Source organism: Hesperophylax consimilis, chromosome 4, assembly GCF_061612785.1.
Source record: "Hesperophylax consimilis isolate HC1 chromosome 4, BYU_Hcon_1.0, whole genome shotgun sequence".
Taxonomy (NCBI): Eukaryota; Metazoa; Arthropoda; class Insecta; order Trichoptera; family Limnephilidae; genus Hesperophylax; species Hesperophylax consimilis.
The window spans coordinates 2,817,616-2,833,310 of record NC_142839.1 but is presented as its reverse complement, the minus strand read 5'-3'; the positions used below and the strand labels follow the sequence as shown (position 1 = coordinate 2,833,310).

General features: G+C 32.7%; 1 protein-coding gene across 1 annotated transcript in view; it reads right to left on the bottom strand.

Moving 5' to 3' along the window:
- Wnt6 (Wnt oncogene analog 6) overlaps window positions 1–15,695 on the bottom strand; it is a 97,799-nt gene that overhangs the window by 35,745 nt on the left and 46,359 nt on the right. Inside the window, exon 3 of the mRNA XM_089651220.1 lies at window positions 11,234–11,454. Within this exon, the coding sequence (XP_089507346.1) occupies window positions 11,234–11,454 (221 nt within the window). The remainder of the gene's footprint in view (window positions 1–11,233; window positions 11,455–15,695) is intronic.

Sequence of the window (15,695 nt, the reverse complement as noted above, 5' to 3'; positions counted from 1 at the left end):
AAAAACCCTACTAAAATTGCATGTATTATCCAGCATCAACATCACCAGCGACCAACGGCGGCCATATACTACATACGTGTCTGTTTGTGTTGTGTTGGGATCGGGGGGGGAATTCGGCTGCGTCCTTTTGTGGGAATCCTTCCGCATTTGCCTGATGGAGTAAGGGAAACCGCAGAAAACCTTACCCGGGAAGGAGCGGCTGATAGTCAACTTGAAACATATGCAACCTTCAGTAACATCGGTATATGATGTCCTGCATTTTGTGGTGTGTGTGTGTGTCTGTTTTTATGTTAATATATACTTATGTTCCACTTTTTTCAGCTTAAAAAAATAAACGATAGAACGCAAGCAACACGTCACGCAAAATAACACATGATTCCAACTCGCTAGCTAGTTCGCTACTGAGCGAGTGAAAAGAAAGATTATAAAAAAATTATTTTCGTATTATTATTATTATTTCAGTTTCCATTCAAATCTGCGTTGAAGGTATTCCTTGTGTGTATTATAAATTCGGAGGTTTACCTTCTTGCATGATTTTGAGTGTAACGAAAAACAGGAAATGTGGAAGTATTTTTTGTTGATTTAAAAAAGAAACTCTGTCTTCATATAAGATGATAGATATTACCGTATTACCTACTTTATTTAATTACATTTATTATATTTTGTAACCGTCTTGAATTTTTTTTCTACGATCAATATCTATGCATTGTAAAGGTACCTAGTCTTAAACGATGCCACTTTCTCAAGCAACGATTTGACTATCATTTTATACAATCTTTTACCTACAACCTTCGAATAAAACAAAGTATTTTTATTGGCTAACACATTTTTTAGTTTTCCCCACATTTAGCAAGTGGGATGTGTGTGGTCGGACTTTTTCATTAATATCAAGATAAAGTTCGTTCATTCACTTCATCAATGAAGATCGCCTACACCAATATTGCTACCTTTTCCCCGATCTTTACTAAACCCAAAATAAATAATTCGAACTTAAATGTCACCACCGAATCAAAAAAGACATAACTAATACACACGTTATTCCCCAAGGTGGAGACAGTGCGATTAACATTTTTATAAATTCCAGAAACTTTTTGTATTTCTTCTCCGTTTGGTACAGATCTAAGAGCCATTTAGTTAAGGATATCGTTTAGTAATCTCAATGATTGGTTTTCTTATCAGAAGATTATTGCCTGTGTTTGCCCAAAGTTGCCAAGTGGCACTTAAAACGAACGACTTGTCACATAAATTCGCCCAAAACAACTCTGTTAAAATCAATTATTAACCTGTGATGATGTTTAAGAAATGACGCAAAATTCTATTATAAAATTTATAAAATACTAATTTTAACTTGCAAAAGTGACGTCTTTAATAAAAAAATACGGTTGTATTTATAATATATAGAAAAGATGCCAAAATACTTAATTTAAATAATTTCCTATATGATGTTTAGTTTAATATTTTTTATTTTATTTTCTCTGTGTATTTTATGTAAATTTAATCCTGAATTTATATTTTATTTTATTTTTAAGATTTGTATTTTTTATATTTGATTTATTGAATTAGTTTGAATTTTGATGTTTTATTTAAATTATTAATTAAAAATTGAATTATTTTTTGTTGATTTAAAAAAAAAACTCTGTTTTCACATAAGATGATAGATATTACCGTATTACCTAAAATATTATATTATATTAAATTTATTATTAATTGAAAAATTGAATTATTATTATTATTAATTAAAATGTTTTATTTAAATTAAACGATTTATAACACATTATATTAAAGGCACTGCTGAAAACCAGCTACATTCCCGGAGAAATCCGGAATGTACAGCTGAGCAGTTGCCCTTTTGGCAATATAATCATCTAAATGTATGTGTACTAACTATATACAAACATGTAAAAATTATTGTCAAATAAACATTTTATATAATTATTATTATTATTATATTCTTAATTGATAAACTAATCTCAATTGTAAAGCAAAAAATCAGTTGGTCTGGAGTAGAAAAAAATTCCGAACAGTGAATTTGGTGTTATGAATATTAATCAACTATGAGTAATACCGTTTGGAATTTTCAGATCAACCCAACTTTTAACAGCTCAATAATCAGTTAAAATCATTTCCATCGGGAGTTGTGGAGCATTTAAAACGCCAGCTCAAAGCACGACATTTATTTCTTGTTTGTTTGTTTTCTCTGGCAGCGAGAACATTAATATATTATTTATAAAAATTGCAAATTTTCTCTCCAAAATTTTCTAATTAGTAGCATTCCATTACGAGCTTTTTGAAATATACCTAATTTAAATTTAAACAATCGTAAAAAATAAAAATAAAACAATTTTTTTGCCACATATTATAAATATGAGACTAACTTGACGGCCTCCGTGGTCGAAGTGTAAGGCTCTCTACTCTATCCCGGCGTGCGCAAGTAAATTTTATTTGTTTAATTTTCGTTATTTCACAATTTACTCATATAAAATAATAAATAGTATATTTGAGGCACGTTCCCGAGTGGAAGATACTCTCAGTATCGCCCTGGTGTTATACCACCATTCACAATTGAAACATTGCCTGAAATGGCTTTGGCCGTGTTTGGTGACCAGATCTGAATTGTTAGGTACTTCCACACCTTTTTCTTCTCATCTCCTTCCCCTCCCTACCTTCTACCTCACAACATATCCCGATTGGGGACGGCATAGTATCACTGACTCCAGACAGTGTTAGTGGAAACTAGTATATATGTAGTACCTATTATACATTACTAAAGGAGGTAGGTACCGATTTTTTTTTCAAAAAGTGTATTTTTACCTACATATATAAAAAAGATATTACCTACTTATAAAATTATTTTTTATTAATATTTTTTTCAGTCCATCCTGTCCAAGATAAAATCATTTGGTTGATTATTAATAAAATATCTTAATTTGCAGATTGCGAGTGTTCGAATTCCAAAGATAGGATAGGCCGGAATGCATTAATGCTGTGTTGGCAGCAGCACGTACGGGGCTATGACAGTTGCGTCTGCTGCGCGATATTACACCTGCCAAGAGAATGCGGACATACGTTATCTCTAGATTTTCAAACATTGACCGCAGATTCTCAATCTCTTCGGGTAGCCGAATTATCTGGATCCGAGATATGCGGTAGAGTGTTTTATTGATAGTTTGAGAATCCAACTGAATGATTCAACTTCAAACACACACCTTATCTACATCTGTCTATTTACACACATAATAGTGTTGTATGTGATTTGATTTTTTATACCGAGATTTATATTTTTGTTCCGAGATTGATGAAATTTTTCACACTAGACTTTCCAAACAAAAGGAAGGTCACTGTTGACATGCGATATTTAAAAACCATTCCCTTTTTCGCAACCCTCAAAGCAGAATTTTGAAACTTATTAATGAAATTGTGTATACTTGACGTTCAAACTAAGACAAAAATGAAAAAATCATATATCGATGATTTCGATAAACTATATAACCCGATCCACGCCATGTCTTGTCTATCAATAAAACTCTCTCCCACATGTTTTATGTGTGTGTTTGGGGTTGAATCACTCAGTTGTGTCCTCAAACTGTCATAATATTGGATGTAACGCATCTTTAGAATATATGAGACCAACATGAAACATCCATTCATAGAAAATGAATCTCAGTTCGATATACATATCGGTTTATTTTAAGAAAAAAATATTTAGGCAGAACAATTCCTCGACTTAACCACACTACACTGAACTAAGAAGTAGTCATTATTGGTCATACCCAAGATATAAATAGATGGGTATAGCCAGGAGAAATGTCCTTAGAGACACCAAAATAAAAATCTTTAAAATTTCTCGTGGATTCTTCGAATTCGTGTGGGGTCCAAAGGAATTTGACTGCAATACACTTAAGACTAATGTGTTATATAATAACGTCAGTGTTTTCTAGTTGTGAAACGAATATGAATTTCTAAGTACGAAGTCTAGAAGCTCGCATGCTCTGCTTACTAAATGATATATTAAAAATGGACATATCATGAAGTTGTAATGGCACAAGTCAATATAACGTGTCCATTTGTGTAACATGTGGATAATTTAGCAATTTATACCTTAAAGAAGTTGATTTAATTACCTATTAACCACACTTAAGTTATTTCATGTGAACAAACTATTTGTTCACATATTTATATAACAAACTTCGGGTCTGCTTTACTTTATAGTTTATATTTATTATAAATAAACTTACCATTCATGTTGAAATAACGCATTCCTGTATTGGACTGATTCTGAAATATTACTAAAAAATGTAATCTGATAATTATCTTTCACGAACGCCTAATCGTATCTTCGCTTTTACATAATTATTTCATCTATTCTTAAATCCTGTATTTCTCTGGGATAATTTGAAACCTGTAATTTGACTGTCCTAAAACGGTAAACCTCCTAGTTGGACAGTCAAAACCCTCCTTGCATATAATTTAATGAATATTATAAAAAATAAATAAAATATTAACGACTCTCAAACAAAAAATGTTATGTAAAAATGTAACGACTCTCGAATAAGAAAATGAACACAGATCTTCTTCCTTGTCGGGGAATTGCTCTCACCACTGAGCTAATTTGACCGGTGACCGGATAAATCATCACATCTTTAAAAAGTTATGTAAAGTGATGAAACAAAAACTTTATTGACTGGGTTAAGTAGGTTAGGTTAGGTTAGGATAGGTTTAAATTTTATCGTTTTTAATGTCTTTATAATAATAATAATAATAAATTCTTTATTCCATTTTTTTATATCACTTTTTAAAGGTGTGTTAAATAGTCACTGTGTTGATTTATCATGGAACCATTTTTTGGCTACTATCTACTTGTATGATTGAAAAATCCTACCCGAACTAAATGCAATCTGGATAGTGTCTTGGATAAATATTTTCACTATTATTTTACTGTGCGACATCTATTGACTTTTTACAAGTCTAGAATTGATATTTTTCATAGTGGAATAATTTAATAATTAAAACCTAAGAAAATTTTCACAACGAGTTATTCCACTAGACATAATAAAATCTATGTAACTTATTACACCGTATATTTTATTTTCAGTTCCGCTATTCATTATATAAACAACATTAGAACTTTACGATTCCTTAGTATCTCTACACAAATCCCCTATAAGACTAGTTAATTCCGTCAAAAATCATGTGATGTAGCATATTTGCGTAGTTCCACTTTCAAAATGGCCTGGAAAAGTAAAGCCAAAGTAATTTCAAATAATAATAACTTAATCGCTTGTCTGGATTCAAATTTTTTTTTAATATTTTTCTCTACACATCCATCAGACCTACCTATGTACTATGTACAGACTGATTAGACTATTTTAAACAGTGAAGTTTACTTAGCGGTAGCACTGACTTAGTGATTTAATGGTCGCGCGCCCAGACCTGTACTCTAATCAGTCTTGTCAAAGAAGAAATGTTGTTTAATCTTTTTTAATAAACTTATGGTAGTGCTATTTATAATATGGCTATCTAAAAGTTTTAAAAATTTCAGTGCCTGGTCTCGTAGAAAAATGAGAATGGCTGATATATTAAAATTTTGTTAAAAACTTCATGGCAAGCCATTTCTTAATAAAAGAATATATCGAAATACGTGTTCATGCAGCTGCGTTTTTCCTGATAAATATAACGACGAAATGCGACAATATTAAAATTTTTATGAATACATATTCCGACATTCGTGTTTTACTGATAGTTTGTTAAAAACATGCAGTCCACTTTTCAACAGGAATTCGAACAGTTTTACCAGATTTATAATAAATTAGCAATATTTTACAAGAGTAAGTCTTCTCCGTGCAGGTTCACGGGTCCACAGGATTTCCAGGACACCCTGTGGTCCTGCCCCTGCTCGGTGGTCCGACTCGGCCTTTATCTTTATGGACCCCCGAATTGAGCGGCCCCTCGCTACCGACGACGTTTCCAACCGTCATCACCATCAGTGGGCCCCTTTTAATTGCATCAAAACTGATAACAAGATGGCTGCCCCCAGATTGGGACCCTATTTTATTAAAGACCCCTTAGATTATTATTGGCTGATGGACAGGAATGACCAAGTAATTAACGCGGCGCTTATTACCCCATCGGTATTACTACTGCTGTTTATTTTTTATCGCAGACTTTTATCAAAACCATGATAAAGAGAGTGGTGAGGAATGTTCACGAATTCCGAGTATTTGTACCTAAATATATGTAAGGTTTTAGCTTACTCATAGTAAGTACATGTGACAAATTAGTTGAATCCACATTACACAACAAAAAAAAATTGTCTTTTTTTTTACTAAATGTCGTGTTTAGGCTTCGATTGAATTTTATTAAACTTGACATAAAAAAATTCAATGTTCGGACTCAATATTTTTACCTATATTCGTCAGTTTTCCGCTTGTACTACGAGTTTTCGGACACCGTGTATATATGTACTTTTTTATTAACTTGTTTGTACTTTAGTATTTTATGGGTTATGCCGTAGCTATGCCGTTGTGCGATGACCAAATCGTAATTTAAATTAAACCATTGTATTAATTTTAATAACATGACAAAATAAAGTTTAAATTAGTTTTTAAAAGATAAATAAGAGCCTTACTAATAATACATTCTCCATGAATCCTATGCAACTGAAAAACAATTATTAATGTACCTACAGTTAATGGCCATTTATCAGCCGTGCATAATCCAAAAAAATCTAGGTAAATATATAAAAGCAGATTTTATATTAGCTGCAAAAAAGCTTGCCTTCTAAATTTTGCTTAAATCTTAAAGATATCAATTTTTTTTTTTTTGTTTTTTTTTGGAATAATTTTTTATTTTTAATAATAAGTTTACATGGTACATAATTCATTTTACATCTTGGGTTTTTTTACTACTCTTCCATTGAAAGCATTTGCTTGTGCATGGAAGGGGAGTGTACATAAATGTTGTTGTTAGTTAGTACTTAGATAATTCATTGTACATAAATGTATGTTTGCTGTAGTATTTTTTTTTGATAGTAGTGAAGGATAATATATTAATATAATAAATTTTAATAAAGAAAGAAAGTTATGGAAAACTAGGGATATTTGTGAGATTAATTAAGTGACAGTAGTTTTTTTTTTCAGAATATTTTTAAAGTGTCTCTTGACAGAGAGCAGTATTTGGGTTTTATCATTAATGCTTCTGATTTCTTCTGGTAGACGATTGAAAAAAGTTCTTCCCTGGTAAGTATAATGATGTTGTGCAAAAGACGTATTTAGTTTTGGGCATAGAAAAACATGTCTAAGTCGCGTTCTGTTTTCATTTAAAAATTGATATTTATCTTTTTCTTTTATAATTTGTATATATAATTTATAATTATCAATATTCTAAGTAATTCTTAACAAGATAGCTCTTTTCACCGGTATGCCAATTGACAAGTTAGTTGACATACTAGGTAAGTATGGTACTGTATATTATCTCCATATATAGTTAGTAGATCATTGTAAAAGTGTATTATATATTTGTACACCGCCTTTTGGTGATTTTGCACAAAAACGGCGCTAAATAAATCATACAAATATAATTATTATTATTATGATGGTCAGGTTTTCGAACCATCCACGAATCATTCTAAAGAAATCTGATGCCATATGCACATCCCTCCTGACTCGCAGATGGTTCATTCCGAGCATACTCAAGAGTAAGTCAGTAGGATAACTGCCTTCATCACCATGAACAATACTTAAAAAAAATATGATTTAAGATTTTCAAGGCCGAAAGTATTTTTGTTATTTGTTTTTGGGGTGTTATGCCGTGTTGCGCTTATATTGATAACACATCTGCCCTGATGATGGACACTGCAATGCTGTCCGAAACGTTGGCTAAAAAAGGAGTTAGCGCAACACGGCATAACACCCCAAAAACAAATAACAAAAATACATGTAAAAAATTTACTTCATCTTCTGCGGGCTCTGAACCACCGACCCACTATCAAGCCTACTCCTAAACTCCTAACCAAGCAAATATCATTTTTCAGGAAATATTATTTTGTATTTAAAATAAATAAAAACACTTATTAACGAATTTCTTTTACTTTTTGACATATTTTTGAATATATATTTAATAAAAAATACACATATTGTTAAAACTCTATTAAAATCTCACAATTCACCTCTAAAATAAATATATTTAAATAGTTCATATCCGTGTGTTCTTAAACTGTTTATAATATAATATTTAAGATATATTTTTCCACAAATTACGGAAGGTTGAGGGAAATATCCCCACTTTATAGTAATCGAAATTCAGCGATCTACAAAAACAGTCAAGATTTAATATGCCATTTTTAATTTGTGTTCGGCAATGTTCATAGGAACTTCGGATTTACGAGGGGATACACTAGGATCCCATCTATTTTAAGTTACGCTTTTGATGGAATTGTCTTAAAAATATGTCAAAATGCGATGAGGGCAACAAAAGCGACAAAAATGTACATAATTTTTTCGTTAAAATCTCGAAGAAATCGTATGCCTTGCATTAGTTATTATTTGATTGGTGCTGATTTCTGATGAACCGATGATAGATAATTATCAAATGCTAATATAAGCAAACATTTTGCGGAACTTGTCAATTTAATTTCATTGTTGAGGGTTTTAACAACAATTACTCTAGTTCTCGTATGTTAGAGAAGGACTACATTTTTTGATACAATGGTGTCATTATTGGCTTAAATGTATTTCCAATAAAAAATAACGGTAGTGTATACAGCCCGTACTTACTTAACATCATTTAATTCATATGTTTACGAGATCAACTGGTTCCTAAATCTTGTTTAAATGTATCAATATTGGGACTGAGAATTTAAAAAATTCGCTTCTACCTAGATTACATGAAGTTAGTAATAGATATGCAGACGCGGCGGCTCTATTTAACTGAACGGAAGTTAGGTACAAGAAGGCTATAATATCATATACTTCAATCAATATTAATGTTACCTAATCCTACTTATCGAAACTTAGAAAGATATAAAGAAGTGTAAGGAGAATATAGAACACAAATGTGAATGGTAGCAGAAGTCGGGGATGCCCGAGGAAGACATGACACGATCAAGTGAATCAGATACTTGAGTCGAGCCATTTCAAGAGTCAGAATAATAGAAGAGTATGTATGATACGATGTATGAATGTGAAGAGTTGTTCGGCGGTCCGTCCTCTCTGCCTACCCGTGAGGGAAACGGTGTGATGGTTAGTTAGTTAGTTACTCATATTTGTATATTATATTTTGAATGTAATTGTATATCCTTCAAGAGCTTGGATCAATTTCCACAGTTAATTGTAATTAAAATATATATTTCAAGTATTTGATTATGCTTGTATACTGTGACGTGCAATTATTGTTTATGGTAGGTATATTTATACCGTTGATATTTTTTTATTTTTTTTTATATTAACTCCACACAGGAGGCCCTGAAGAAAATAATTTCCCTCAGGGCCTATGACATATTTGGGGATGCTGTGTGGAAGGTATTTTTGTGGAGAGGAAGGAGTGAACATGGGTCTTGAAGAGTCCCATGTTGTAGGAGGGAGGAGACACAGAGGCCGGCAGTTCGTTCCACAGCCGAGCTGTTGAACTTAAGAACGAATCGTAGAAGCGACCCGTTCTCATGTGACAAATGTCAACCGTGTACAAATGTTGGGCGCGCGTTTGGCGTGTATCCCGACTACGCACCAGTGCCGAAGGGATCAATGACGCTAGTTCCTCAGAGCATCTTCCATTGTAATACCGATAGAACAAGGACAGCATACCTACCTGACGCCTGTGCTCTAAAGATTGCAGTCCGTTTGTTAAGATTGGATTAAAATCTATCAAACGGACCGCCCGTTTCTGCACAGAGTCAAGGGTTTTTTTCAGGTATTTAGGGGCTCCGGACCAGAGATGGCTACGAAATTCGACAGTAGGGCGCACTAAATTAAAATTAAATACATAAATAACAGAATGTATGAAGAAGCACATCAACAACCTCTCCACTTTTCCAAGAGCACCTCCCGAATGATAATACTTAATGAACATGGTGTCTACTAATTAAGATAAATGTGTGTATTCCATTAATTTCTTGGATTTTTGATAATCGGCTGGCTCCGTTGGTATGTTTTATGTTGTTATTTTATGACTTTGGGTATGCTTCCTGCGTTATGAGTGTATAATTTAAAACACATTCGAGATTAGCCCATTCTCGGGATTGTAACACTTTTCTGGTGCTCATGCATGTGTAGATTGTGTAGCCCCAGCACAATATGACCTTTAAAGGTCACGAGTTCATGTAGTTTTATTAATACTGTGATATGATGGATTAAAAAACAATTGTAATAAAAGATCTTACTAAGAAGCTTTGTTAAATGACATGTCGAACAACATGTGATAAGAAAATTCAAGTCTAATTTTAAAAGCGCCTTGTTTTAATAATTTGTTCGCTTTGGGAACAGCTCGTCTGGTCATGATGAAAAATTTGATGTATATGGTGTTAGAAAGAGAAAACACCACGCTTTATTGAAATCTAGAAGATGACCACAGAATAATTAAAGCATACCTCTATGAAACTAAAGGTTCCGACGAAATATTAAAAATTGAAACTTCGTGAATTTATTATTTACTTTTATATGAAACCACAAAAAAGTAAGGTGACCATAACGTTTTTAATATATTTGTAAACTAAAATAAGTGTGTTTTTTTTTCGTTTTCAGTAATTTAAGAAACAAAAAAAATTTAATGAGCATTTTTTTTTAATTTCTTGTCTTAATTAAAATTTTTAATGTTTTGTAAATTATATGTTTATTTGTAACGATAAAATTTGAAAGCGTATTTTATTACTTTTTAATTCTTGGGTACAATCAGATATATTCCATTTATTTCATTGGAAATGGTAAATACTTCGACCTTCTTACAGAGTATGTAGAGGCCTCCGGGGTTGAAGACAAATGTTATGAGGTGTCCATGATGTTACATACAACAAGTGATAGGCATAAGCGTAAATGTTGTTTAGTTATATTAATTGCTGTAGAACTGGGATAGTTTTGGAGCTACTGGAACTCACCTTTGACCAGTATTTTCTTTGTTCTCTGAACGGTTGTATAGCATCATTCTGGATATATTTTGCCAAACTGAATCTGTATTCTGTTCCTTCCTCGTATCTCAATCCTGGATTAATCAGCTATCGGAACTTGCATGAAAGAATTCAACTCACCTTTGACCAGTATCTTCTTCATGCTCCGCCTGACGGTGGTGCAGTTCCACCTCCTGGAGCGGAACTGGAAGCCGCACTCGGCCGATCCCAGGGCCACCCCCTTGGCCACTTCTCTCAGCAGCGAAGTCTCGTTACGGCAGATGTCCGCCAGCTTTCCGCGCAGCTTCCGAGACTTCTTGCAGATCAGTCGGGGGTCCATCACCACCTGGTTGCCAGCGGCCCTGAACAATACAAATTATTCTAATTTGCTCACTTATATAGAATATAATGGCGAAAGCAGGTACGGTATTGTATTTGAAATGTAACATTAACCAATAAATGAATTATCATGAATTGCATTCTAGGATCGCGACCAGGTTGGCTACTTATTCTATTTCCTATTTTGACTGATAATCGGGTATTTAAAATAACTAAATAACCCACCACCCCCGACGAGGTAAGCAGAGAGGAAAGGCCTCCACACAAATCTGTCTTTTCATTTATCTGTCCTAGCTATGAAGCTGAATGTGAATGATCACATTCACATTATATACACTCCTGTCATTTTCCCTCTTTGACTCCCGACTCAGGATTATGATTCGTCCCCGATTTCGTCCACTATTTACTTCTGCGTTATATGTATAATAATAATAATAATATTGGTCAATTTTTATAGCGCCGCTTTTGTGAGTTATCACCTCAGGGGCGCTCTCTTTACAATTTCGCTGCATTGGTAATCAAAATGATAACATTAGATTTCCCCTTATGAAAAGGGATAAAAATAATAATTGAATAGAAATACGAGCATGAACTTTAGGTAATTCTTTTTTCTCAACTGAATAAAGAAGAAAGATAAAATCTAAACTAAATAAATTAAAACCTAAACATAAAATGCTAAATAAGTTGACTATTGAGTAGGACAAAGGGGAAATTAAACCTTAAAACAGTTTTCACATTAAAAAAATGGTTTAAACATGAAAATGGTTTAAAACACTACTTTTCTGAGCAATAAAACACAAATTAAAAAATGGGAATAATTCAGAACAGAGGCATGAGGTCTATATTGTGTTGTAGCAGATATAGTAGGATAAAAACGCCACTCAATATTATAAGTTAAAACGCCATACTGAATATTATTCTGAAAGTCCTTGTAAGAACTAGCACTGATGAAATCTTCAACAAACTTGACATCGTGGCACTTAAACAACCCTTTTCTAAAACAATATTCCTCTTCATTCAAAAATACAAAACACAAGATATTTCTAACTCTCTCAGATCTCAGGGTCAAAAACATATCCAACAAGCAACTACAACACACAACATTTGGGCAAAAAGCTTCCTATACTATGGTACTAAACTCTACAACAAAATCCCACTCTCATTCAAAACTCACAACAATAGTTTTACAGTAAATCTCAAATAAAAAAACAGATACAAAACATAGGGAGATCAGAAATAGATAATATACTGATAACAAATACAGACTGAAATCGAAACTACTCAACTGAACAAAAAAACACCTCGTAATTCATTTAAAATTATTTCAGAAAAAACACTATTCAATATTAATAGTACAGTCTATGTATATCCTAGGAGAAGCTGCAACGATTTAAGGCTTGCTAAGACAAATTTATCGCCAACACAAAACAATATTTATTATAAAGATTTTCAAATGATCAATGAACTTTTAAATGTTAAGCAAGCTCTTGCAGCTTTTCATGGATTATGTCCCAATGTTGTGGAAATTAAAATACTAGTATGTAGGTAAGAGAATATTATTACAGCTAAACAATATAAAATTAACACCAGAGAAGAGTGGAAGATACTTTTAGTATCGCTGTGATACTCGTCAGACCACCATTCAGTATTGAAACGTTGCTTGAAATGCCGTGTTTGGTGACCAGATCTGAATAGCCACATTCCCTCACATTCCTCTTTCCCAACTCCTTCTCCTCGCCGCTACCTTCAGCCACACAACATATTCCCATTGAGGATGCCATAGTCTCACTGGCTCCTGATAGTTGGGCGCAGTTGAGACTCGCATAAAAAAAATAAACAACGCCTTGTTAATAACATTTTCATACATGTGTAAAAGCTCTTACGTGCGAACGGTAAATTATTGAATCATTTTATTTCGTCATTATTTGTTAACGTACGCAGCGAAAAAATGCAGAGTTAATTTATTATAATCAATTACAAACAAAACGTTCATTAACATAATAAACTGATTTGTGTCTGAATATCGCGTGATTAAATAGTCATACTTTCAATTTTAAAAACTATTTATTACCCTTTTCTCACACCGAAAATGAAGATTTACTTTCAAAAAAATATTTATTTTTTCAATGTAAAGGTGATTCACTAAATCAATTTATTTATAGGTCGATATTTTTATAAACGCATTCAGGAAAAGAGATGTAAACAGTTTTTTTTTTCATTTTCTGGCCTAACATCGGGGCTGAGGCGATGACAGAAGCTTGACGCAAGAAAGTTACGATAGGTAAGGAGTGGGATGGGATTCGATGGAAAACCTCGTACTGCCATTTAATTATAACTTCTTAAAGTATTTAAATTTTATCTATCGCAATTTTTTCTGAAAGGAGTGTTGAAGTATTATATCTGAGGTTTATACTTTATAGACGGTTTACTAATGAGTTGTTTACGTGGTCAAGGATATGTATGTAATTATTTGTATGTAATATTACTTTATGTTTGTGATTACTCTATGTTTGCTTCATTCAAATGTAAATTGTTAACCTCGATACAGGCTTAGCTCTAGTGAGATTGATTTTTACTGGTTTTGTTGAGAAAAAAAGGGATTTATGTATAGTAAGATGCAATAAATAAATACATAACATTCTTTACACACTTCTTTTTAAACACATTACTTCAAATTTTTCATTTTTACCTTCGTAAATTCAATTTTCATAGTGATTTTATATATAATCACTTGAAGAAACAAAATCTAATAAACTGGGAGTATGACACGAAAACACATAGTAAACATTCAAAATGTAAAGGATTAAAAAATAAAAATCGTATAATCTGTAGTTAACCAAAAAATCGAATGTCATATTTCAGTTGCTTTACTAGATAAGGATTGTTTTAAGTTAATTAAACAATAATGTTTTATTTTTGTACCTTTGTAAAACCACGGTATCCCAGATTTTTTGTTGCTATATTGGTTTCTTCAATATATTAATTATGTTTCTCTTTTTAAGTGGGAGAAAATATACATTAAATTGATCTTTGACCTAATATAAAACGCGAAATTTAATTGAAAGAGCAAAATTCACGAGAAACTATTAATCACAAGACGAGTTGCAGGTGAATTAGTATCACGTCACTTTTCCATTTATTTTATAAAACAGGGCCGGAGCGTCGTCAGTATATATGTTCAAAATTCAGGATTAATTTACAATACAAACTCCTCAGAAAGCCTTATCAATTAGTAGATTAGTAGATCAATTCTCTCAAAAGTATTTAAAACTGCGGTACGTGAGGATTTGTCATATTATTCTTGTTATTAGATATATAATATTGATAATTAAGAAGCTGTTCAAATTATTGGTAATTCCGGTAAAAAACGGGATTACAGGCCTTAAAAATGAATTAACAGGTTTTCATATATACTTTTATGAAAATCCAAATATTATTGTGACAAAAATTCTTTGAATCATCGTGATATTCAAGGCAAATCAAACGTTCTTAAATTGATGTTGTATTAAGGACTGTCAATTTCTCACCGTGTGGGTTATATGGTCCGAAATAGATGCGTTTACAGGATATTTCTATCATCCTTATCTAAATACTTTTGAATTTTACAAAACTGTTTAAAAACCAGAACTTATCAGTTTTCCGGCTGCGCCAAGGTTTTTTTCAGAAAAATTTAAAAAACCCATAATAAAATAGTAACGGTACCTACAGCCTAAATAACATATCTCCCTCGTCGACAAAAACAATTCAAATGCATCAACGGAATTAAAACAAGACGCATAATAGAATGGAAAAATTCATAAAAATCTGCAATTACCTCTAGTATGAGTTTAGCAGCTAGGCCCGATCTGCGCCTGGGAGTGAGTGTTTATTAGTTCTAGGCCGAGACTCAGAGGAGTGATGGAAGGATCGCAGATCCCGGCCCGCCGACAGACGCCTTGTAAACAAAGTGAGCTTTAATACTCCTTGCGTGTGATTACTTAATGGCCTCATTAAGCGCGAGTGGCGGCCGAGGAATCCGGGGAATTCTCCGTTCTGAGTTCACCGTTATCCGTTCACCGCACACCGCTCACCGCTCACCGTGGGGCGAATGCCGATTTTAGAGAATCGAGAGTTTTTTAGCTTAGTATTGTTACTATTGAGCTAAAAGGATTAGATTCCACACCCCGTTAAAGAATATATGGCACATTTGATAAACACACAGTCAGTTCTGTGATAATGTCATAATGTGTAAATTATATAAAATATTATTTTGTTATGCTGGACG